General features: G+C 36.4%; 3 protein-coding genes and 2 non-coding genes across 5 annotated transcripts; 2 read left to right on the top strand and 3 right to left on the bottom strand.

Moving 5' to 3' along the window:
• Positions 1 to 204: 204 nt before the first annotated feature.
• LOC113271782 (2-alkenal reductase (NADP(+)-dependent)-like) lies at positions 205 to 11870 on the top strand. The gene is made up of 8 exons (XM_026521700.1): positions 205 to 753; positions 958 to 1010; positions 9458 to 9485; positions 10095 to 10278; positions 10386 to 10552; positions 10683 to 10765; positions 11040 to 11394; positions 11555 to 11870. Exons 1-8 carry the CDS (start codon positions 205 to 207, stop codon positions 11591 to 11593), a joined length of 1458 nt encoding a protein of 485 aa, XP_026377485.1. The 3' UTR covers positions 11594 to 11870.
• Positions 2051 to 2123, bottom strand: TRNAV-UAC. Its single transcript has one exon. It is a non-coding gene; the product is annotated as a tRNA-Val (tRNA).
• A 206-nt stretch (positions 11871 to 12076) lies between the features above and the next one.
• On the bottom strand, positions 12077 to 12149 carry TRNAV-UAC. Its single transcript has one exon. It is a non-coding gene; the product is annotated as a tRNA-Val (tRNA).
• Positions 12150 to 20167: 8018 nt separating this feature from the next.
• Positions 20168 to 21720, top strand: LOC113318502 (trihelix transcription factor ASIL2-like). Its single transcript, XM_026566675.1, has 2 exons — positions 20168 to 21000; positions 21103 to 21720. The coding sequence occupies exons 1-2, from the start codon at positions 20410 to 20412 to the stop codon at positions 21520 to 21522; spliced, it is 1011 nt and encodes a 336-aa protein (XP_026422460.1). The 5' UTR covers positions 20168 to 20409; the 3' UTR covers positions 21523 to 21720.
• Positions 21721 to 23260: 1540 nt separating this feature from the next.
• On the bottom strand, positions 23261 to 24292 carry LOC113271773 (zinc finger BED domain-containing protein RICESLEEPER 2-like). The gene is made up of 3 exons (XM_026521689.1): positions 24133 to 24292; positions 23455 to 23814; positions 23261 to 23316 (listed from the first exon to the last, which is right to left on the bottom strand). The coding sequence occupies exons 1-3, from the start codon at positions 24290 to 24292 to the stop codon at positions 23261 to 23263; spliced, it is 576 nt and encodes a 191-aa protein (XP_026377474.1).
• Positions 24293 to 26359: the final 2067 nt, after the last annotated feature.

The raw sequence follows: 26359 nt of genomic DNA, 5'->3' as shown, positions 1-26359 counted from the left end.
GGCCAGAGAAAGGGGTTAAGCTGTTAGGAGCTCCAGTTAGTCTTGATGCCCAATTTAATGCCGATTTGGTTGTGAAAAGAGTGCTTAAAACTGTGGACCTTATTGATGCAGTAGAAAAACTTGAAGATTAGTGTGATACTTTGTTATAGACTTGGTATTCCCCTATTTGAGTTGGCCAGCACATGTCCATTTTGCAACAGAGAGATGGACATTTTTGGTAATCATGTTGTGCATTGTGCGAATGAAGTTGGACTAAAGTTTCGACATGATTTGGTGCGTGATACGATTGTTGACATGTGTTATCGAGCTGGGGTACTGGCAGGTAAGGAGGTGGATTTGGGTCTCCTTGCTAATAATGACACTTCTCTGAGACCAGCGGATATTCTGGTACTTAGTTGGGATAATGGTCGAGATGTTTGCTTGGATGTGACTATTGTCTTGCCCTTTGCTGGAGTTAATAGTCGCAATTTGGAGTTGGGACAGGCCATCAAGGATGCTGTTATTCGTAAGAATACCAAGTATCTAGAAAAGTGCACCTCCCAAGGTTATGGTTTTCAAGCCTTAGCTTTTACTATTCTTGGTGAGCTTGAGGTCGAAACCATGGACTTCATTAAACGTCTTCGCAATTACATGGCTAGCCATGATGCTAATGTGCATATGGGAGAGTTCCTCTTCCATAGGTTAAGTGTGGTAGTACGGAAAGGGGTTGGAGCCCAGCTTGTGACTAGGCTCCCAACAAGCTTCTTGTCTGATGTAAATCCTTTAGATGAATTTTGTATCTAAATATTTAAGTCTTACAAATGATCCAAAAAAATTAAAATAAAATAAAAAAGAAAAACCTAAATCACAGATTACTTTTTTTTTCTCCACCACCGACTGCTCCATCTCCATAATCCACCGCCACCTTCGATCATTTCTTCTTTATTTTGTTTCTAATTTTTAGTTTTCTATCAAAAGATGCCTCCTAAGAAAGCAGCGAATGCTAAAGTTAAATTAAAACCCCAAACCAGGTAAAAACTAAACATAATCGTAATTTATCTGAATGTATAATTGGCTCGATTTTGAACGATTCCCCGATCTTAAACAAATTTGTCACATAGTTGCAGGCATGCTTAATTGGCCTGACTGGTGCTGGTTATAGTCGTCCAAAACTGGACGTCTAATGGTGGTTGCAGTTGTCTTGAATCATAGATGCTATATCATCGAAGATAAAGAAGGAATGGGTGTAGTGTACGATGGAGGCTAAATAATTAATTGACCATGAACAGAGTTGGTAATGATATCGAAATTAAGGAGAGCTAAAGTGCTAGCTGATGTATTCGGGGATACTGGTGGCCTGTTGTCCAACTTGTCTCTTTTTGGAGATTCAGTTTGTACAGCCGTTACTAGACGAGGCATATGTAATCTTTTAGGAGCTAGTACAGACTTAATGATAATGGATTAGATATTTAACAAGTGATTGTATAATTAGTTGTCAGTATTGTTTAATGAAAAATAGGAGATTGATGAAGAAGAAGGCAGATGAAAGTAATAAGAATCACAGTCAACGGGAACAATTAGATTGAAAGTTCCAGAAGGATCAGATTCAAGAATCTTTACTTATCTTGTGATCCTTATATTGGCAGCTGAATGACCAATACCAATAGTTATATATATTGCTCCATTTACTCCTGGATTGGTAAGATTTTTGTATTTCTCGTTTTATAACTACCAAAATTAATCAAATGATGAGATTGGAATATCAAGTAAGCGTTCATTTAAGGAACTTTGATTCAGTCGTGGAAAATCCGTGTTTTATTGATGCAGTCAGTTATGAATTATGATCCAGAAATCAGTTCCAGCAACCAAAATATGCTTCATGAATCTGCATCATTAATCTAAAGCTACCAGTCAGCCACCATGACAAACTAGTGTTCCGTGAATCGAGATCCAAAATTTGCACGATGATTTAAAATCTTCCGCATTAGCCAAGTAAGTATTAACAACAACAAAAATAAAAGTTGCGTGACCAGATAAAAAAATAAGGAGAACAAAAAAAAAAAAAGATGAATGTCCAAGCCCGGGTTCGAACCGGAGACCTTTTGCGTGTAAAGCAAACGTGATAACCACTACAACACTCAGACATGATCTGTCGAGGATATTAAATTTTACTTGTCCCGTAAAGGAACTATGATGTTAAAATCAAAATTTCAATTTCCGTTCCATTAATACTAACGAATATCATATAGTATCATATAATTATCTGTTCTGTTGTTTTATTGATTGTTAACCAAAAAATCAAATAGAATGATTCAAATTCGTTATCAACTTACAACATGTCACATATGGTTGTTAGTAAAAACAGTATCTAAAATTTTAGCAAGTCCTCCACTAATTAGACCTAAAAAAGAACAAACTAAAGAAAAGATTTAGCTTCATAAATTTCGAAAAACCATCAAAAGAAATAGTACACAATCAAATGAGTTTGCCATCTTGCTTGATTGTTATAAGTAAAATTACGAAATAACCCTTTTCTTATTGAAACGTATAATATATTATCCGTTCTAATACATGCTATCACAAATCCTTTTCGTTCAAAGGTTATTAGCCGATAAGGTATTCACATTTGACATCAGTTCTAATAATTTTACATACCAAGCCGGAGGGAAAGGGGATATATGGTTATCTATTAACATGCCTACTCTTAGGCAATAAAAAATAAATAGTATTACCTTTTGTTCTAAAACAAGTCTCCTAGGGAAATTCTTACATGATGGGCAAATCGTTGCATTTTGATTTCACTATGGACTGATCAAAAGATAAAAATGGATGGGTAAATGGGAGAATTTATTGGTTTACCCATTGTGGTGCAACAAGAGACGTGTATTTCTAAGACGTACAGTTCAACCCTAACCGCCAACGACCTCATCTAAGTCGCGCGTCCAAACTTAGACCGCCGACGGTGCTACGATATACGCACGGCCTAGTTTTCTCACTGATGAACATATCTGATATGTTCCATCTAACGGCTCATTGTGAGTTCTCTATAAATTCTCGGTTTCCTTCATTTCGATCACACATTCTTTATAAAATCTCAACAATCATGGTGACCCTCTCACAAAAATCACAACAAAAATCTACTAGAGTTCGTGATGTCAAGTTTACGATGGATGAAGATGAATATATTTGCAGGTTTTATGTGTCCTTTACAGTAGATCAAGTCAATGGTTGCTAACAACAGGGGCTACATTTTTTCAAAATATTTTTGTAAAATTTCATGAAGGAACCGGTAACATCAATTCTCGTGATCCCGAAGGATTTTGTCATCGTTTTCATGCAATTAGAAAAGACGTTGCTGAATATGTAGCTTTTATCATGCAAATATTCTGATGCAAACAAAAAACGGTGAAGGTGAACCAGATATGGAACAAAGATGCCGAGAAGAGTGGCAAAAATCCCACAAAGGTGGTTTCCAATACGAAAGTTGTTTCAACATTCTTAGGAAACTTAAAAAGTCTAATCCATACATGTTGGAGGGTAATCAAATGCCAATAAAATCACCATATGAGCCAATTTCGCAGGATTTTCATAATGATGTAGTTGTTTCCTTACCGTAAGGAAATGCATCTCCACATGTTGGGTCTCCGAGTAGTCACGAACAACATACTACCAATCTAGATGTTAATACCATTGTCAAAAGAAGAAGAGAATTGGATCAGAAAGCTGGAAAAGCAGTGAGAGACGCGACCAAAAGAGCAGCAGAAGGAGGTTCAAACGAGTTCAACTATTATGAGTACAAGGAGATAAAGCATCAATTAGAACACCATATGAACATATTGGAGCATGGTGTTAGACTGTTAGGGAAATTTCGAAAAAGTCGTCTTTCGTGAGACACTGAGGCTTTAACAAGAACAAACTACTCTCATGAACACTTCAATAATGAATTCATGACAACTTAGGTTGTGGGAGCAGGAAGTGGATAAGGTGGACTTAACGACAACTGAATGAATGACAATACATACAATCTGCGGAATTTGAGGATGACGATGTTGATGTCTCAAAGGAAGATGAAGATGAATATCGTCTTGAAAACTAAACTTAGTGGTTAAACTTACTTCAATGTAATGGTTTAGTTTAACTTAGTTTTTAACGTAATATTTATGCAAAAGTAAATATATATTGTATTTTAACTCATCACTTAATGTAATTAGTCTCACTACATTACATCTTATTTCAAAGTATATAAACTATTTAAAATATAATTAAAATAAAATAACTTTACGTATAAAAATATGTATATGGCTGTCTTATGATGACCGGGCGTAGCTCCACTTCTAGCCCAAAGGTGTGCAATTAGATCTTCCCGTAGCTGTCCATAAAGGTCACGGTTCTAAATTTGTGAGTGGTAAGTCTATATCCTCTTACAGGACGACCATGGTATAATACAAGCCTTGGCCTCAAATCTTCGTGTGGATAACTAGTCCAGGTAGGGTTACGTCTGATTTCCTCAATGACCATGGTATGCGGAATTATGCAAATTAATGTAATCTTGGTCATTTCTTGATGGCGCACTTACTTTTATAAATTGCAAAAGCACGTTCAACATCCTTTGTTGTTTGTTAAAATACTTAATATCCTTCGAAGTCGTTGGTCCAAAGCCGTTCTGACTATAGGCTTGAACAAAAATTGACCATTCTAGATAAATCACATCTGCCAGATGATACCCATGAATGTGGTCATGACAGTTGACGGTGAAAATATGATGTGGGTCTAGTCCATGCTTAAGACTTTCAAACAATAATGATTTATATATATGTGCAAAACGTTGATATTATTTTGTGAACCGGGGTTCAAAAGAAAAAATGCCAAATCCAAGAATCATAAGTAGCTGAAGCTTCCAATATTACAATTGGTTTTGGATATTGATCCTTATATTGACCTGCCCATTCAACTAGACACGAACGCCACCTCCAATTCATGCAATCAAGACTACCTTGCATTCCTGGAAAACCCCTAGTTGTGTTTTTAGCGATGATTCTATAGACATCTATCTAAGTAGGGTTTCTTAAGAAAGTTGGACCAAAATGCTCGATTTTTTTTGCGCAAAACATTTTGAGATACCTAAATGCGGTTGTTTTGTCCATAAAAATGTACTCATATGTGGAATCCGCTGGTACCCGGAGGGTTGTGGTAACCTTTATTTAGGACTAAAGCCTCGTACATGTCGTGCAATAAAGGTTGTATCTGAAAAAACTCAACAATAATCCTTTGAGTCAAGTTGCAGCCCATACGAAATCAACGTAGAAAATCTTCATCCAAATACACATATAATCATGCATCATCTTGTAGTGGTAAAAATGTCGATCACGCTACGCCCATCTTCTATACATAACATCTAGTGGCTCTAAAGGCTTTCGTATCATTCCTAAATGTAATTGCAAGATAAAATTTCTCCACTTTCTATCCTCAGTTGCGTCTTCATCCATTTGATGCAAAATATTTACACACATTTACTGCTCTTCTTCATACAAGGTTTCATCCATTTCCCTATCTTTGTCAAAAGAACTAAAATCAGGATTCATGGTTGAAATTGAAAGTGATTGAAATTAAGAGAAAATTAATTGGATGAAAGAATGTTGTGATGTTGAAGGATGAAATTAAATAGTATATGTTAGGGATAAAAAATAGTTGTTCCGGTGATCATTGAAAAAGTAATCGTTGACGGCCTTGGTTAACCCGCCAGCGGCTGAGGTGAAACCACCAACGACTTATCTTCGCATGCACGGTCCACTTTCAGCCGAGCGTCTCATTATCAGCCACCAACTTTGTTTTACCATAGTGAAAAATCCACTTTGCCTACTGTCACAAACCGAAATCGTAGCTTTCAATTACCTTGGGACATGAGGACATAGTCATGTGGCATACCAAACAATTTTATTTGGCCATTCCCATATAAATTTGCCCTTAAATAATTGAAGGCTGGCTTTCAGAAAAAAACCTATTATTGGGGCTTCATATTTCAATAGAGGGGCTTCACATAGATTCATAGTGACTAAAAAATTGGTTATGCGGTGGCTTGATACAATAGCAAATGTCTAAGTTATCCTCCACTTAAAATAAAAACTTAAAACTAAAATCAAAACCTAAATCTAGTTCCTCCTCTTATTCTCAACTTCAATTGAAATCTTTATAATCATAAATCATGGGATAGTATGGTTAAATTGGTTAAAATATGATAAATATTATGGTTGCAGATTCACTTACGATTGGGTTTGTTACTGTAAATAATTTACGGTTGGGTTCGTCTTTTATTAAACCTAACCGTAAAAAAAATCTCAACTACAATTTTTTTTAGAAAAATTTTACATGGTTTATAGTGGGTTTCTTTTTTATTCTAAATAAATTAACTGTAAAAAATCTTATGCATTATAATTTATGGTTCATGGGAAAATAAATAAAGATTTGTTAAGATTTAGATTAGTCTTATATAAATATAAATAGGGAAAGTCCAGATTTGTTGAGATTTTGTAGCAAAGGATAAACCAGTATAGAGATTTACCCACTTCCTATTCATGCGGGACCAAGTATTTATTTTTGAATTTCCCTGAAGAAGCCGACCAAAATCTTCTGTTACCAAACGAAATTTTCTTTAATCAACCACGTTAAATATTTTTGTTCTTCGAAGATGATTTGTGACTGCCAGAATCTCTACTCTTATTTCTCCCAACATTAGGTGGCGTGTACATGTAGGATACTATTTCATAGTAAATTTGTATTAGTTCTTTTAGCAGTCGATTAAACTCAACGGCTAAGATACATGAAGTTAGTATCGAAACAAAAATGACATAAAACCCTTACGTACATTAGAAGTTTATTGTTCATAGATAGAATTAGTAAAGTTACTGCTTCTATGGTCAGTACCGGGAAGCATTTTTCCTAAGAGCCCTCCATGAGCTATTTCAGAAAAAAACTATTCAATACCAGGTATGCTTCCTGTAAAGGATATATCACCATATTAATCCCCAAGGTGATTTTCGAAGTATCCCTACTACACTTTGGGTATACATCCATCTGTTAAGTGGTGGCCTTTGTTTCTGATCAAAGGAATGGCTTCCTTATTCTTTCTGTTAAACAACATTTGTGCTTGTTTTTGTATCATAAGATTGTTGGAGTTTTGACCAAACATACCAAAACACCAAAAGTTCATAGTGAAGCATCAATTAGAAAACTATTCTTTACAATAACATAAGACTACAGGGTATGGTGAATCTAGATCAAATAACTAAATGATGATGAAGTAAAAATTAACAAAGCCAGAATTATTCCATATCTTTCTACTATTGTTCTTGTTTGATTACGAGTACTATAGTTTAGGTTTTCACCAACATCCATCTATAAAGGTATCTAGTGTGATTTGTGACAGTGGTGGAGCCAGCCCACGGCAAGGGTGGGCAGTTGCCTATCCTGCTGGGCTGGCTTCCAAGCCTAATTTTCCCCAACTTTAATGAATAATAAGAAGCCCAAGCCTTTTTATACCTTATTGCCTTCCCATAGCAAAATTCTTGCCTTCCCATAGCAAAATTCTTGCCTCCGTCCTGATTTGTGAGAAAGAAAACGAAGGGGTAATTCAAAGAAGAGGAAATATTTTGTTCACTCAATCAAAATATCAGAAGTATATTTTCTTATATACGAGAGAATCCACAACTTGTATCTTAGCTGTTAAAGTTTAATTGATGGCTAATAAAATTCACGAAAATGGGTCATTTGTCCAAATATTTTTAAATCACGGTTCAAATGGACGAGTAAAAAATAGTTTGGGTGAAATGGCCAAAAAAAAAGAATATTAATCCTAATTAAAATTTAAAAAATAGCAAAGATGAAACTGGATACATCTTGTGTAAATTAAAAATAAGAAAAAATATTTGAAAATGGGCACGATGAAACTGGTTACATCCTGCCTATTTTTACATTTTTGTCCATTTAAACAGTATCAAAATATAACTGTCTATTTCATCCAGGAATTATTGATTTTGGTCTTTTTAACCAATTTTGTGTAAAATTTAACTGACCTGTGGTTTTATTCGGTGAAATTTATCAATTGAAATATAGTCTTTATGTGATAGACTCACAAAAATTAGCATTTGCAGCTGTGTTTTGGTAGAGTAAAATTCTCAAATACAAAGAGAAACTTTTACGATTGGAAATATAACAACCAAGCCGTAAATAAATCTGCGGTTGATTTTTTTTTTTGTTACCCAACCGTAAATGGTTTTCTTTTAGGAATGCGTTTCTCCCAATTTTCCTTACCTTAGATACGGTTGGGACTTCATCGTTACCTAACTGTAATTTCCTTGATTACGGCAGGGACATCATCCTTACCTAACCGTAAATTTGTCTCTGTCCTACTAGATGCGTGATAGGCTGATATATTGACACGTTATCACATTCGTTTTACTCGCCCACTCCCTTCTCCCACCCAAGCGGCCAAAACCCCAAGAAGAAAACTCCACAAAAATTGGGAGTTTTACAATGAAATTCAGAAACCCAGAGAATAAAAATTGCTGGATGATGAGTTTGGCTATGAAGAAGAACATGAATCGGCTGCAGCTTTTAAAAGGTTTGAATCTACACTATTGAACCCTAGTTTCATATTAATCCCTCAATTTATTTCATATTAATCCCTCAATTTATTTGCACTACTAGTTCAAATTGCAAGCATCAAATCACTTGGGTTTCTGTCCAGCAATCACAATATATAAGTATCAGTGTTTTCATTTTAAGTGTCATGTTCTTCTGCGACTGTTGGTATGTAATGATTCTTGATCTTGTCTTCAATACCAACTGCCGCAGCCGCCGTTCTAATTTGTGGTCAGACTTTTCAATAGCAGGTTTCGGAGCTAAGCTATGACAAAATAGTCAGCAGCCGCCGAACCTTGATCTCCCATATGCAATCAACCTATTTAACAAAAGGTCTGTGAGGTTTCTTTTCTATTTGATGCTAGCACCTCTTTATACTGACGTCACTGCACATGCCACCAATTTTGTTTAGCAATAATCAAAGATAATTAATAAACAAGTATACGAATTTTCCGTACATATGAAAGACCAAATATATTTAGAGACTACATTTCTGGGTTTCCAAAAGAAACAGATATGATACTGAGTACAACGGGAACAATTAGATTGAAAGTTCCAGAAGGATCCAATTCTATTCTGTTAAAGAATCTTTACTTATCATGTGATCCAGTGGCGGAACTAGACATTGGATATAGGGATGGCCGGAGCTTTTTTCAGGGCTTGCTTAAGAATAAAACTCATAGACCAATTGTGGCCCAACTTAAAAAAGGCTTTGAAAAAAATGACTTTTTCTCTTGTTAGGGCTGGCTTAAGCTAGCCCTAGTCACAAGGTAGTTCCGCCCCTGATGTGATCCTTATATGAGAGCAAGAATGACCATATCTGACAGTTATTATCTGACAGTTATCTTCCTGAATTTGTTCCTGGTTCGGTAAGATACTCATTCCACACTTGTTTCTTAAGGTGTTTTATGCTTTGAAATTTGCAGTTTTGTTTCTTTTTTTGGTTTAGATAATGATCGAATATTGGTACTTACTTCAAATGTTTAATAAATCTTGTGATTTTGGTGATGTATGATGACAACGTGGATAAGAGACATCAAGTAATGGGATAAACTGAAAACCCATACTTTAGAATCCAATTAATAATAGTAGAATGATTCTTATGTTGGCAATAGTTAAAAAATGTTTTGAAGGAGTGTTATTCTAAAATGTAGAAATTCCTTTCCCATCTTTGACGAAATAGTATAAATCGGTGTTTACAGTGACATGGGTCTGTATGAAGTTGGATCTTAAACAAATAACTATCGTATGATTATTTGGTCTTAGTTTTACTTAAACTGATAGTTGCAATCCTGCTTTTACTCCTGGTTTAGTAGGACTCTTATGGCACATTTCCTTTATACCTTTGATGAAAAGATAATGTTTTTGGATCTTTAAAACAATGTCATTATCTGGATCAGACAACTATTGTATGATTGTTTCGTCTCGAATCTCGATGTAATAACTTAAAATTTATCTGGCAATTTGAATATGTGCAGCCAATCACCGGGTTTGCCGTTTCCGAAGTGCTAGATTCAGGGAACCCGAACTTCAAGAAAGGTGATTATGTGTGGGGGTTTTCTGGATGGGAGCAGTACAGTCTCATCGATAACCCTCATCCTGCGTCCCTGATAAAAATCGACTACACTGATGTGTCTCTTTCATATTATACTGGAATCCTTGGTAAGTTTTTGGTAACTAAATTCTGTTGTCCTAAAGAAATTGTGAAATTCAACAGTTGATTTCTTACAAATTTGATGATGTCTTTGTGTTACATTGCTGCATCCTAGGTATGCCCGGTCTGACTGCTTATGCTGGGTTTAATAAGCTTGCTTCTCCTAAAAAAGGAGAATCCATATATGTATCGGCTGCATCTGGTGCCGTTGGCCAGCTTGTTGGTCAATTTGCGCAGTTGATGGGTTGTTATGTTGTTGGAAGTGCTGGATCCAAAGAAAAGGTGAGAATACGTGCACCTAATTGTCTCCGTACATAGGACAACAGAACTTTAAACTGAGTGATCTACTTATGTTTAATAAGCTTCCAACTGATTGATCTACTTATGTTTGTCTTGTTTGACTTCACTTCAGGTTGATTTGTTGAAGAACAAGTTTGGATTTGATGATGCTTTTAATTATAAAGAAGAGGCAGACTTGACTGCAACTTTAAAAAGGTCCGAATTCGTATTTATTCTGTGGGAATTTCTAATAGTACCATTAATCAGATAACTTGTAACCATTTTCTTCCTTTTGCATAGTTCATGTCTCTGTTTAGGTACATAACCCATATTTTGATACTAACACTCCATGAGAATGTCATTCGTCTACTTTAGTTTATACAAATTGCAAAGCATCAGATCACGTAGTTTATGTCGGATCAAACAAAATTCAAGTGCCAGTTTTTCCAACTCCTAAATTCCGTGTGCATGTTTGTCTATTCTGTTTTAGGTATTTCCCCAAGGGAATCGACATCTACTTCGAAAATGTGGGTGGAAAGATGCTCGAGGCTGTCCTCCAAAATATGGCTGTCCATGGTAGAATCACTGTGTGTGGAATGATTTCACAGTACAATCTTGAGAATTCCGAAGGGGTTCACAACTTAACACAGCTTGTCCTGAAACGTGTTCGGATGGAAGGATTGAACGTTTCAGATCACTATCACCTTTACCCAGAGTTCATGGAACTGATGAAGCAGTATTTCAAAGATGAAAAGTTAACTTATGTTGAACATATGGTGGAAGGTCTTGAGAGTGCTCCTGCTGCGTTAATTGGTCTTTTTACCGGCCAAAACATCGGGAAACAGGTATTCAAAGTTTCTCATGAATGATTTAGACTTCCTCCTAGGAGGATGTGAAGTTTGTGAACCAGATGGCAATTGCTGTTAATACCCCTAATAGGTTCCTAGCTAGTGAATTGTGTTATCCATGAAATAGTTTTTGTTTTTTACTCTTTTTTGTCATCAGGGACGGAGCCAGAAATATTTTTCAGGGGAGGCTAATTAGGCAAAACACAAATTCAAGGGAGGCTAACTAACAAGTTTTTCTTCTAAATAACAGAAATTCCTAAGAGAAACAGGGGAGGCGGGGGCCACCCCTGAACTACACTAGCTCCGTCCCTGGTTGTCATCTGTCTGTTAAAGTCATTGCGTGATACCAGTGATCTGAGTTTGAAACTTGTCAGGACCAAATTCTTTACCGATTAAAAAGTCGGAGTGGTCCAGTTCTTGTTGTGTCTTGTAGGTTGCATCTTGTTTCAATAAACTTCTCATCCTTTACCCCATCTATCATTTGTTTTGCAAACTTACCTGACAAATTCATGGTACCAGTAGTGTGCTGCAATACCGAATCTGCACTGTGACCCAGAAATCAGTTCCAGCATCCTAAATATGCTTCATGAATCTGATATAGGATCCAAAATTTGCACGATGAAGTAAGAATCAACCAGATAAAAAAAAGTAGTAGGAAAAAAAAAAGAAAAAAAATAAATGTCCAAGCCTGGGTTCGAATCGGAGACCTTTTGCGTGTAAAGCAAACGTGGTGACCACTACACCACGCAGACATGATCTGTACAAATTGGATATGGAATTTTACTTGATCTTTAGAAACTAACCGGGACCGGTATCTTCCGTTCTAGTAGTTATATTCCGGATATTGGTTAAGTTCCAATGGATGTTATAAGTTCAATATCCGTTCCATTAATACTAAATCAGATAGTATCATGGGGTAATTTGCCTTTCCTCCCCAGAAAAAATTATAATTTGAGTTACGTCCTCTGTAGAGAATAAAAATAAATCAACAAAACCTCTTTTCGTTACATATTCCTTCCAATCCTAATTAGCTTAGTCAGCCGCTTTGTACGGGTGGACTAAAATATACACGCGTTGCTTAGCTGTCGGAAAACACCCTCGTCTTCTCAATTTCCGTCTTCTTCATTATTTCTTAAAAGAATAAATCACTTTCTTCCTTAAACCATCAGCAGCGGCCATGGATGGGCGATTAGTAGTTCGATAAGGGTTTGACTCCGAGAAGAGAGGGTAAATCAACTGCTGCTACTGCTTCCATTGATACAATTGTTGAAATTCAGAAAGAGAAATCAAATCGATCAAACTGAGAAGGATTCAAAGCTTGTTATCAAATTAGAACTGAGAAACCATATTGAAGAATGGGAAAGAAAGAGATATCGTTTTTATCTTAGTTGTCTTCTTCTTTTATCTCCGTCAACGTCGTTCTTCATAAGAATAGGCAAAACAAAATTCTGAACATGGGTTATGTTTAAACTCGAGTTTCCTACGAGTTATGAGAAGTTTGGATGAACTATACTTGGATTTGGGGAAAATGTGTTGTACTTGGATTTGGAATTGGTAAATCAGTTGATACTTAAGAATTTGTTGACAAAAATTGAAATTTCAATTCCAAGTACCGTGATTTGCAGCTTTAATCTTTAACCCATCAAACCCATTTTATAAATGGGCGATCTAAAAACACAAACACCATTCATATTAGAGAAGATTCATACGGGTTTGGTGATATTGATTCTGCAATAGCTTGGTTGGGTTCTTGATTGAAAAATTAGGGTGGATAAATGGAGTTCGGGGTTTGAATGGCAGTGAAGATGTGGAGGAAATTAGGGATTAGAAGATAGTTTTTACTGCCACTGTGAATTGATATATCTGGTGTCGTTGAAATTAGAACATGGGTTCGATTTGAATCTGAAATCGGTAACATAATTGTTTGAGTCATGATTGATGGATCAGAATTCTAAGGTTTGGATTTACAGTTGAATACAATAATTGAAACAATACCAGGTTTAGATGCAGCAACAAGAACGATTGAAAACAAGGTTTCTGAGATTAATTTTTGGGTTACTACGATGTCCAACTGTCCAAGGTAAGATCTGCCAATTTGAAATTTAGAGTTCATTTATGGTGGCCGCTGAAACCACTAGTTCCGGTCACGGTTTTGATAGAAACAGAAAATATAAGGGTATTTTTGGAAACTCAAGGTACACGTGTATATTTTAGTCCACCTGTACAAAGCTGTTTACTCAGCTAACTAGCATTGGATGGAATATCTAAAAAGTTGTTTACTCAGCTAACTAGCATTGGATGGAATATCTAACGAAAGAAGATTTTACTAATTTAATCTCTCTAGGTGAGATAACTCAAATTATAATCTTTATCATGGGAGGAAACGCAAACTACCCCTAATATCATATAATTATTTGTTATGTTGTTCTATAGGTTGTTAACCAAAAAATCAAATAGAATGATTCAAATTCGTTATCATCTCACTCTTGTATCCACAACATGTCACATATGGTTTTTAGTAGCTATAATATTTGAAATTTTAGCAAGTCATCCAATAATTAGACCTAAAAAAAACAAATTAAAGCAACGACTTTGCTTCATAAAAGAAACAGTACACGATCAATGAGTTTGCCATCTAGCTTGATTATTATAAGTAAAATTACGAAATAACCCTTTTCTTATTGGAACATATAATATATTATCCGTTCTAATACATGCTATCACAAATCCATTTCGTTAAAAAGATATTAGCCGATAAGATATCCGCATTTGACATCCATTCTAATAATTTTTATACCGAGTCGGAGGGAAAGGGATATATGATTATCCAATAAAAAATAAAAAATATTAATTTTTGTTCGAAAACAAGTCTCTTAGGGAAATTCTTACACGAGGGGCAAATTTTGTCGATTTTGATCCCACTATGGACTGATCAAAAGAGAAAAATGGATGGGTAAATGGGAAAATTTATTTGTTTACCCATTGCGGTGTAACAAGAGCCGTGTATTTCTTCTTCAAACGACGCATCGTTCAACCCTGACCTCCAGCGGCCTCATCTAAGACGCGCGTCCAAACTTAGGCCACCGGAGGTGCTACAAAATCCGCGCGTCCTAGTTTGCCCACTAGCGAATATATATGATATGTTCAATCTAAGGGCTCCTTTTGAGTTCTCTATAAATTCTCAGTTTTCTTTCATTTCGATCACACATTCTCTACAAAATCTCAACAATCATGGCAACCCTCTCACAACAATCACAACAAAAATCTACCAGAGTTCGTGATATCAAGTTTACGATGGATGAAGATGAATATATTTGCAGGTTTTATGTGTTCTTTACAGTAGATCAAGTCAATGGTCTCCAGTAACAAGGGGCTACATTTTTTCAAAATGTTTTTGATAAATTTCATGAAGAAACCGGTAACATCAATTCTCGTGATCCCGAAGGGTTTTCTCATCGTTTTCATACAATTAGAAAAGACGTTGGTGAATATGTAGCTTTTATCATGCAAATGCTATGATGCAAAAAAAAAAAAAAAGCGGTGAATGTGATCCAGATATGGAACAAAGATGCCGAGAAGAGCGGAAAAAATCCAACAAAGGTGGTTTCCAAGGCGAAAGTTGTTTCAACATTCTGAGGAAACTTAACAAATTTAATCCATACATTGGAAGGTAATCAAGTGCCAGTAAAATCACCATATGATCCAATTTCGCATGATTTTCAGAATGGTGTAGTTGTTTCCTCAATGTAAGAAAATGCATCTCCACATGCTGGGTCTCCGAATAGTCACGAACAACATACTACCAATTTGGATGTTAATACCAATGTCAAAAAAAGGAAGAGAAGGCGATCAGAAAGATGGAAAAGCAGTGAGAGACGGGGCCAAAAGAGCAGCAGAAAGAGGATCAAACGAGTTCAACTATTATGAGTACAAGGAAATCGAGCGTCAGGTAGAACACCAAAAGAACAGATCAGAGCATGGTTTTAGACTATTAGGGAAACTTTGAAAAAATCGTCTTTCGCGAGAACGACATTACAGAGGGTTTAACAAGAACAAACTACTCTCATGAACACTTCAATAATTAATTCATGACAACTTTGGTTGTGGGAGAAAAAAGTGGATAAGGTGGAACGACAACTGAATGAACCACTATACCCACAGTCTGCGCACTTTAAGGACGACAATGTCGATGTCTCAATAGAAGAGGAAGATAAATACCGCCTTGATTAAATATACTAGATAATTTTATTTTAATTATGGTAGTTAAGTTTTTATATTTGAAAAATAAATTTAGTGGTTAAGCTTATTTAAAGGTAACATTTTAATTTAACTTAGTTTTTAATGTAATATTTATGCAAAAGTAAATATATATTGGCTTTTAACTAATCACTTAATTTAGTTAGTATCACTACATCACATCTTATTTCAAAGTACATAAATTACTTAAAAAATAATCAAAATAAAAAAACATTTAAGTAAAAAAAAACATTTATCTGATTGTTTTTTGATGACCGGGCATAGATCCACTTTTATCCCAAAGGTGTGCAAGTTAGATCTTCCCTTAGATGTCCGCATAGGCCACGATTCTAAATTATGTCGGTGGTAAGTCTATATTACGGGACGACCATGGTACAATATAAGCTTTGGCCTCAAATATTCGTATGGATAACTAGTCCATGTGGGGTTACGTATGGTTTCCTTAATGACCATGTTATGCAGAATTATGTAAATTAATGTAATTTTGTTCATTTTTTGATGCGCACTTTCTTTTAAAAATTCCAAAAGCGCGTTCAACATCCTTTCTCAGAGCCATTTGTTGTCTGTTAAAATACTTAACATCCTTCGAAGTCGTTGGTCCAAAATCGGTCTGACTGTATGCTTGAATAAAAATTGACCATTCTGGATAAATCCCATCAACCAGATAATACCCATGAGTCTGGTCATGACAGTTGATGGTGAAAATATAGTGTGGGTCCAGTCCATGCTTAAGACTTTCAAATAATGATGATTTATATATGCAAAACGTTGATATCATTTTGTGAACCGGGGTTCAAAAAAAAATGCCAAATCCAACAATCATAAGCAACCGAAGCTTCCAATATTACAGTTGGTTTTGGATAGTGACGCTTATATTGACCCGCCCATTCAACTAGACACGAACACCACGTCCAATACATGCAATCAAGACTACCTTGCATTCCTGGAAAACCCCTAGTTGTGTTTTTAGCCATGATTCTATCAACATCTATCTGAGTAGGTTTCCGTAAAATGTTGGCCAAAATGCTCGACTGTTGTTGCGCAAAAAATTTTGTGATACCTAAATGTGTTTTTTTTGTCCAAAAAGATGTACTCATATGTAGAATCCGTTGGTACCCAATAACATAATAATCGGAGGGTTGTAGTAACCTTTTATTTAGGACTAAAGCCTCATATATGTCGTGCAATAAAGGTTGTATCTGATCGACAAAACTCAACAATATTCTTTAGAGTCAAGTTGCAGCTCATATGAAATCGACGTTGTAAATCTGCATCTGAATATGCACATATAATCATGCATCATCTTGTAGTGGTAAAAATATCGATATCGCCAAGTCCATCTTTTAATCATAACTTCTGGTGGCTCTAAAGGCTTTGGTATCATTCCTGAATGTAACTGCAAGATAAAATTTCTCCGCTTTCTATCCTCAGTTGCGTCTTTATCCATTTGATGCAAAATATTTACATACATTTACTGCTCTTCTTCATACAAGGTTCCATCCATTTCCATATATTTGTCAAAAGAACTAAAATCAAGATTCAAGGTTGAAAATTGAAAGAGATTGAAATTGAGAGAAACTGAGAGAAAATTGGTTGGATAAAAAAAATGTTGTGATTTTGGAGGATGAAATTAAGTAGTATGTATTGAGGAGAAAAATAGCCGTTCTGGTGACTATTAGAAAAGTAGTTGTAGACGGCCTTGGCTACCCGCAAGCGGCTGAGGCAAAGACGCAAGGGCTTATCTTCGCCCGCGCGCTCCATTTTCAGTCGCGCGTCTCATCATCGGCCACCAACTTCGTTTTTCGATAGTGAAATGTTCTCTTCGTTTTACAGTTTTACACACCCGCTTTTAATTTCCTTGAAACATGAGTCCAAATCTGTTCACACTCCTCTAACGACTGTATGTTTCACATATTTTTATGATTGGTTAATTATTTAGCTGATGGCCCCATTACCTTCCATGTTTAGAATCACGACCCTCATTACATAACTCCCTAAATTAAATCAAGGGTAGATATTGAAATGTGAAATGTACACTCGTCGAGGAGTGTGCACGAATTCACACTCAACATGCATGAGAACACTAAGTAACATCTAATCACGTGGCATACCAAACAATTTTATTAGGATTTTTGTTATAAGGAAAATCATTTAAGGGGAAAGCTGTCCTCGGTCCGTGAGATTGGACTTTTGGTCAATGGGGTGAAATAGAAAGGGGATGGGTACTCTTACACCATGTTTGTTTACTACTGACTTATCTGAGTCGTCTGGATCTGAGTGAAATCACCTAAGTCATCTGGATCTGTCTCGATATGTTTGTTTTGAGTCAGATCTGATTCATCTGACTTAAATGTGAGTCAATGGTTTAGTCCCATGAATCAGGGATATTTCATTACCTGACTCAAACGGGTCTGAGTCAGGGTTATGTCTGAGTCAGAGGTTGAGTCAGATCTGACTCAATATAGAAAACAAACGGTCTGACTGCTGACTCGGTGCGAATCAGAAGTTGACTCAGACCCATACGACGAGTCAGCTACAAACAAACCATCACTGCCCCATATGCCACCTCTAAAAGTAATAGACACTGTCTATTACTTTAATAAAACTATTTTTTCTATAAACCGCAAAGCATCGTATCACCTACTTTTTGTCCAACCAAACCAAAATTTAAGTACCAGTTACTCCTAATTTTGTGTGCATTTTGTCTTTAGGTATTTCCCTAAGGGTATCGATATCTACTTTGAGAATGTGGGTGGAAAAATGCTCGACGCTGTCCTCCAAAATATGGCTGTCCGTGGTAGAATCACTCTGTGTGGAATGACAATCTTGAGAAGTCCGAAGGGGTTCACAACTTAACACAGCTTGTCCTGAAACGTGTTCGTATGGAAGGATTGAACGTTTCAGATCACTATCACCTTTACCCAGAGTTCATGGAACTGATGAAGCAGTATTTTCACGGATGAAAAGTTATCTTATGTTGAAGATATGGTGGAAGGTCCTGAGAGTGCTCCTGCTGCATTAATAGGTCTTTTTACCGGCCAAAAGATCGGGAAACAGGTAGTCAAAGTTTCTCATGAATGATTTACTCCATCTGTGAAATTTACTTCTCCTTGGTCTACTCGGAGGACAAGTATGATGTGAACCAGATGGCAGTTGCTGTTAATATGGTGAAAACACCAGTGGCCTACGGCTCATAAAGTGCCTAGCTAGTGAATTGTATCATCCATGAAATAGTTTCTCTTTTTCTTCTTTGTTGTTTTGCTGTAATTTCTGTGGTCCAGTCCTTGTGGTCTCTTGTAGTTTCCTTCTTCTTTCAATAAATTTTTGCTTTACGGACTTCACCTATTTATCATTTGTTTTGCAAACTCACCTGACCGGATAAATTGGATGTCAGGTTACAAGTCAAGGTCTCGTTTTAAGTACAACCAGTACTGCAATACTGCGGTTTCAAGATGTAATGGAAAGTATTTTCCTGCAGTCTGTGCAGCAAAGCTAACACGGCCCGGGACTTCATTCTGCAGTACCAAAATATTAACCAACGATTCCCCGTTTGCGATGAACTTCTGTTGTACGAGGTCTTGACGCGTAATGGTCTCGACAGGTCCACAAATTTGATTCTTTGGAGGGGTTTTCACTCTTTAACTTTTAAGTTTCTTGACTATAGTGGCGCTGTAACCCCCATGATATTCTCTAAAGTCTAACACCCCCAAAAAGAAGAGCCAAATGAAGAGTCTGATAAAATTGGATGACAGTTGAGTGACGGAACTAAACAAAAGAAAATAAAGGGATCTTTAGTTGGTGGTGATGGGAAATTGAAACTCTTGGAGGCATTAAAGAGTCAAATACTGAAATACACGTATATATAATGAGTGATTGTGTTTATATTGCTGCTTCAACGGTTGTAAGGTTGCATTCTTCATCCTTAATTAGGATTGTGGCATGCTCATGCACGCTTCCTACTAAAACCAAATTAAATAATCAACTCAAGTATCACATGGACATGTCTCAAAGAAGGTCACAAAGAATATCAATATTCCCGACAAACAACCAATATAAGAGGCATTCTAAAGAAAACTTTTGAATAAAAAATTTCTTTCCGTTTTAGAAAAATGCTACTTTAATTTTTTTAATTTGGAGATAATAAAAATTTACTATCTTTCGTTTAGGTAAGAACAACAACATGAAAGTATCATTGACAACATGAAAAATATCAGTTTTCCTGAAATAGAAGTAAGCTGTCTTCCTAGTTAATGGCTCTTGCTCTTGCTCTGTACTAGCTGGAGATGAATAAGCTGTCTTCCTAGTTAATGGCTTGCGTCTTAAAAGAAGGTTGTCACTATTGAAAAACATGGGAAATTTACATGATGGGGTACAGACCATTGACGTATAGTTGACCACCAATAGGTAGCTACATATCTATAGTTTAGCTTTGTATTCACGCAACAAATAATAAAGATCCCTCCACTAACACAAAAACAAATAAAATTCTCATTCCAATTTCCACAATAAGAAAATACACAAAACATTCACAAAAAGAAGTATAAAGACTTGCAAAAAGTGAAACCACTGTGATTAACCCACCATTTTGACAAAAGTGACCACCATGGTTGGCCACTCACACTAGTGCTCTCATTGCCTCTCTAATGCCTGCTAGTGGTCTTCTTCAACCATTCACTACCACTCCTTTCTACTAAATGATCAAATACACCATGAAATAAGAGAGAAAAAAACATATTGAATGGATGATCAGAAAAGATGGAAAAAGAAGAAGCAAATTCTAGTAAACCAGTTGTTAGTAGTATTACATCTGGTCTTGGTGGTGGTGATAGGTTGAAAAGAGATGAATGGAGTGAAGGAGCAGTTTCATGTTTACTTGATGCATATGAAACCAAATGGGTACTGCGGAATCGAGCTAAACTCAAAGGTCATGATTGGGAAGATGTAGCACGTCATGTATCTTCAAGAGCTAACTCAACAAAAGCACCAAAAACACAAACACAGTGTAAAAACAAGATTGAATCCATGAAGAAACGGTATCGATCTGAATCGTCTTCGAACGATCCTTCTTCTTGGCCGTTATTTCAACGTCTCGATCTTTTGCTTCGTTGTAGGACAGCAACAACAACATCACCAACAGATAATTGTCCTACTTCTTCCACTACTGCTACTGCTACAATTCTTAATGCTCCTCTTCTTCTTCTTGACCCGCCACCAGCAGCGCCACAACCACCACCGCCGCCGCCACCACCATTGGTCGTCCCTATTCATTCTCTTCCTCATCCAAATATTGGCGGAAGTTTCCTAGACTCTCATGAATCAAACGATGCCGTCCGCGAGGCAAGCAAGGTAATACAATGTCATAATATTGGATTTTTGCTATTTTTCTTCCACACTAGTCTGCAAATTCAGTTTCATTTAATAAACTTGTTATTGTTATGTATCATCTAGGAAGATGATTTGAGAGCCAAGAAGATAGTCGAGAACGGTTCAGCAAAGACATCCATGGAAACGGGGAGTACTAGTGGGAGCACACCAGTTTCTGAGACAATCAAAGAGAAATTGAAGATGAAGGAAATTAAGCTTGAGAAGAATAAAAAGAAGAGGAATAAGAGACGGCGCGGGCGAGGTGAAGAATGGGAAGTGGCAGAGAGTATTAGATGGTTAGCAGAGGTAGTAATGAGATCAGAGCAAGCAAGGATGGAGACAATGAAAGAAGTAGAGAAGATGAGAATGGAAGCAGAGGCTAAGAAAGGTGAAATGGATCTTAAAAGAACTGAAATCATGGCAAATACACAGTTGCAAATCGCTAAGATATTAGCAAGTAATGGTAAAGATATTGATTCTTCATTGAGAATCGGAAGAAGTTAACCGGAAAAATACCATGATCTTTATTTTTGGTCTACAAATAATTTGGTGCCCACCGGTTTCAAACTCACTCACACGAATTTACCACTCTATTACAGTGACATCGACTTACTATATTTCGGTTTATCTGTTAATTAGAAAGTTATGTATGATTCTATAATTTTTGCACCTTATATCAAATACTCTATCAGTTCATCTCATCATCAAGCAACTTATGAAACTACATTAAGATAATCTGTTAGTACTGCGGCATTTTCTCCTGTAGTGTGGTCAAACTGGGTTGACCATGGTCAATCTTTTCTTCGCTTAACTCACCAAGCGGTCTCGTCACTTCGTTGTTATCAACCTTATTCACTTATGTAAATACCTGGTGGCTTCTCTTCACGGGCATACCAAGTTACCAACACATCACTCAACCTCAAGTCCCCAACTTGATGACTTTTTTTTTGCAAGGCAAAGGTTACGATGTTTTATTGATAAATATAAAAGAGTATTACAAAGATTAAAGTATCCAGATACAGTTTATATTCAGTTACGTTTTTCCTTCTAGAATAACCTTCCAGTGGGTAATAAGTTGACTGAATTGTATAAATCTAAACCAATTTGAGGTTGAAACTAGGGCTGTCAACGGGTCCGGGTCCTCTCGGGTAGTACATGGCCCAGAACCGGACCCGACATATCAGCGTCGGTTCCGGGTCCTACCGGTTCCGGGGCCGGTTCCATAATGTGTTGGCCCAGAACCGGACCCGGTAAAGGTCACGGGTAATCACCGGGTCCGGGTACCCATCGGATAAAAACACAAACTTATATCAGATTATCAGTTATATGACTTCCCAAGTGACCATCTTTAACATACATACAAAAGTAGAGTAAACTTGAGCTTAGAATCCTTAGATTAGGAAAATCAAAGTTACTTTCCTAGCTATAAGTAAGAATCTGCCATTATATATGATAAATATTAAATACAAAAGTTGGCAGACATGTTTTTAGCCGATAACTGCTCCATCAGTAGATTCAGTACCTGCCCTAATGGCTATAGTCTGTCGTATTATAACCACAAAAGTTGACAGACATATCATTCTATAAACTGTAGAAGCCCCAAAAGATAAATGCGTTTTTCCTTCACAAGTACATATACAAAAAAGAAGGATGTAGTTCGCGCACTTCGCATGTTCTTTGGCTATGCCTATATAATATATATGTACCAAAAAGAAGTTCCAACCATCATATTTCCAATTGTTCCTGCAAGAGAAACAAAAACAGTTGATCATATTCCCAATTGACCAAAAAGAAGTAACCATATCACAATCAAAGACCTTGCCTGTGATTTAGTAATTTGCTCCATAAATCTTCTCTATTAGTATTATTCATTAGGGTTATCTGATCATACGTATGCAAGAAAACTATGAAATGCTGAAGTAATTCAGAGGGTCATTGTAGCAAAATATGTAAGAGGATGATTGAAAATGAATATACATATATACACAGTAACAAGTTTCTTGTTTCTACTCTTTTCATGCACTTTATCTTGTTTTTTTTTCTACCTTTATTTACTTTATCTCATCTAATTGGAGACCTGGGTACAGGGTGCATATTCCAAGGTTAGCTGGTTATTTTACCTTAAATTGATAGTCAGTCAGTTAGACAATGTGCGATGTTGCATCATCATCGTCTGACTCGAGCTCCTCCATTGCCTCCAAAAGAGTCTGAAGTGAAGTACTACCTAACCCATATCCCTCATCTAACACAATAAAATAGTTAGTTGACGTACAAGAACCATAGTAAATGAATCACTAACTAAAATTGATATAATAGCAAACATGAATTGAATATGTTACTTACTCTTCAGCATACTTCTTATTCAATCTTGTGTGCATATCAGAGCTTCAATTGTTTCTGGAAGCATTGAAGAACGAAATTTATCTACAACTCTACCACTGGTGCTGAAAACAGATTCAGAAGCCACCGATGACGCATGAATTGCTAATATATCACGAGTTATCACTGCTACAATTGGATACATTGGTCCATGAAATTTCCACCACCCCAAAACATCAAAACTAGAATCATTCAGATCAATACCACTTCCTTTTCTAATAGGGTGAACATCAGCTGATAGGTATTGCTCTAGATCTGTGCGAACAACGTCATGTTGTGAACTTTCTTCCAGAAATTCCGTCAAACCTTTCCTTCTAGAAGTAAAAGAACTTTGAGAAGATAAAGTACTACCACTACTACCAACTGAATCTTCCATGTTCACTTGATTTGTCGAAATGTTTGCTGAGTATACATGAGCTGAAAAAGCATAATGTGTTGCATATTCATTATACAATCTTTTCAAGACTTCCATAACTTCTAACTTCTTCTCCTCGCTGTTACCAGGATATATTAATGGGAAATAGTAATCCAATAATTTCATTTTAAACCGAGGATCTAAAATGGAAGCTATTGCAAATGTTTTACTAGTAAGTTGCCAATATCTTTCAAACTTTTTCATCATATTCACTGCCATTTTTGAGATTAATGCATCATCGGAATCACACCACTCACGAAGTTCTAAATACAAAGAACAAGCAGTATCAAAATAACGATTAACTGTCACGTATGACGTACCTGAAAAGAGAATGGTGACTTCATAAAAGACCTTCAAGCAGATTGAAAGACTACTTGCATTATTCCAGTCTTCACTCGTTGGAGCAACATTAAGAAAATCAGGTTCAATCTTCCCGAACCGGTTAAATGCTTCCCGAAATAGAAGTGCTGTTTCAAGCATCAGATAGGTAGAATTCAACCTTGTATCAACGTCTTGAATCAACTTTTTATCAGGAGCATTGACTTGCAAGCAAACTTATTTAAATTTTTGTTGTCTTTGTGGTGAACCTCTAATAAATTTCACTGAATTTCTAATTTTCTGTATTTCTTCTTTAATTTGCAGCATCCCATGATCAACAATAATGGCAACTACATGAGCAGAACATCGAACATGGAATAATTCCCCATCCAAAAGTAATCCATTATCTGGTTTTAGCTGAGAAAGAAGTTCACTTACCACGACTTTGTTAGTTGAAGCATTATCCAGCGTAATTGAAGCTATCTTCCTATCTATATTCCACTTGTACAACTGCTCCATCAGTACCTTTGCAATGTTAACTCCTGTGTGTTGCACATCCACAACGTTAAAAGATAAAATTCTCTTCTGAATCTTCCATTCTTCATCAACATAGTGAGCTGTCAAAGCCATATAACCTCTATTCTGAGTGGTACAAGTCCACATATCAGTAGTAAGGCTTATGCGACTCTGTACCTTACTAAAAATATCGTACAAATGCTTCTTTTCCATTTGATAAATCTTTATGCAGTCTGACTTCGTAGTGTTCCGCTTCACAAGTTTAATATTGGGTTGTAATGAAGTCAGCACCCTTCTAAAACCAATGTACTCTACAAATGAGAAAGGGAGTTCATGCAAGATAATCATTCTTGCAATACAATCACGAGTTACTTCTTGGTTAAACTTAAAGTTGTAAGCAGCTACTGACCCATCTTGTGTTTCACTAGCTTTCAAGAACATTTGGTTAATTTGCTGTTGTGCTCCTTTGTACGCCATACAACTATTTAGATGTTTCCTCAAACTGCTTGTCCCATTTTTGCTCTCCGCACCAATATTCCTCTTGCAGTGCTTGCATTCTCCGTGTGTTTTACCTTTTATCAATACCTCTTGAAATTCATCCCAATACTTTGAGGTTCTTTTGCGTTTACGTGTAGGTGACGGAACCACATCTGTTGTTGCGGCTTCTATATGATCAGAATCAGAATCACCAGTATCACTTGACTCACTGGCTACAATTTCTACTTTTTTCGGCTCTGCTGAGTTTACAACTTTACTCTTCTTTGCAGCCTTCGAAACGGAAGCTTTAGGAGGCGGCATACACGGGGATTTCGAAACGGTAACTTTAGTCTTCTTTACAGGAACACAATGATCACCAACACTACTTCCTGTTTGACTTTTCATGTTGCCTCTGCAAGGAAAACCCAACAAACATCTGCATCAGCCTATCAGGTGTCATAAAGTAATCCATAACAAATTTTCAGAATCATAAAAAATTTCCCATTCACCAGTAATTCAAAATCACTAAAGTAACACCCAATACTGCAAATTAAAAAATTCTTTCCTCTTGAGTAAGAAGAAACAAAAGGGGTAAATTCAAAACATCCATTCACCATTCACAGATTCAATAATAACATAAACAAACAAATTAAAACCTAAAATATCCAATTTCATAGACAAAATGTTACCATAATCATCATCATAATAATCCATGTTTTCAAAATCCCCAAATTCATGAAACCCTAAAACGAAAACATAACTCATAACAAAGAAACCCTAAAAACAATATAATAATAACCTGAAGAGAGGATCGATGAACCACCAATCAATCAATCAACGTTCTGCATAACATCATCAGTAGTAAACTTGGTACCCTTATCTTTATCAGCAGCAGCTCTACCTTTGGCCTTACGAGTTACGATCCAAGAGCGACTTCCTATCCTTATCAAGTCTGAGCTTAGTAATAACAGTATAACACACTTTGAATCTTTGATGGATTAAGTGATTAACGCCAACATTAACAGTAGATCGGATTCATCGGAATGGGTGGTGAAAGCTCTAACTACTTCTGCAGGCAGAGGCAGGAGAAGAAAGTATATCGGAATGGGGGCGAGCTTCTCATCCTTTCCTTATATATGACCTAATTTCGCTGGGGATTTTACAAAATTAACCTTTATGAAATACCCGAATACCCGCGGGTACCCGACGGGTAGGATCCTGATGGACCCGTTCATA

Source organism: Papaver somniferum, chromosome 1 (assembly GCF_003573695.1).
Source record: "Papaver somniferum cultivar HN1 chromosome 1, ASM357369v1, whole genome shotgun sequence".
NCBI classification, from domain to species: domain Eukaryota; kingdom Viridiplantae; phylum Streptophyta; class Magnoliopsida; order Ranunculales; family Papaveraceae; genus Papaver; species Papaver somniferum.
The sequence above is the reverse complement of the archived record's forward strand: the minus strand, read 5'-3'. Positions and strand labels throughout refer to the sequence as shown.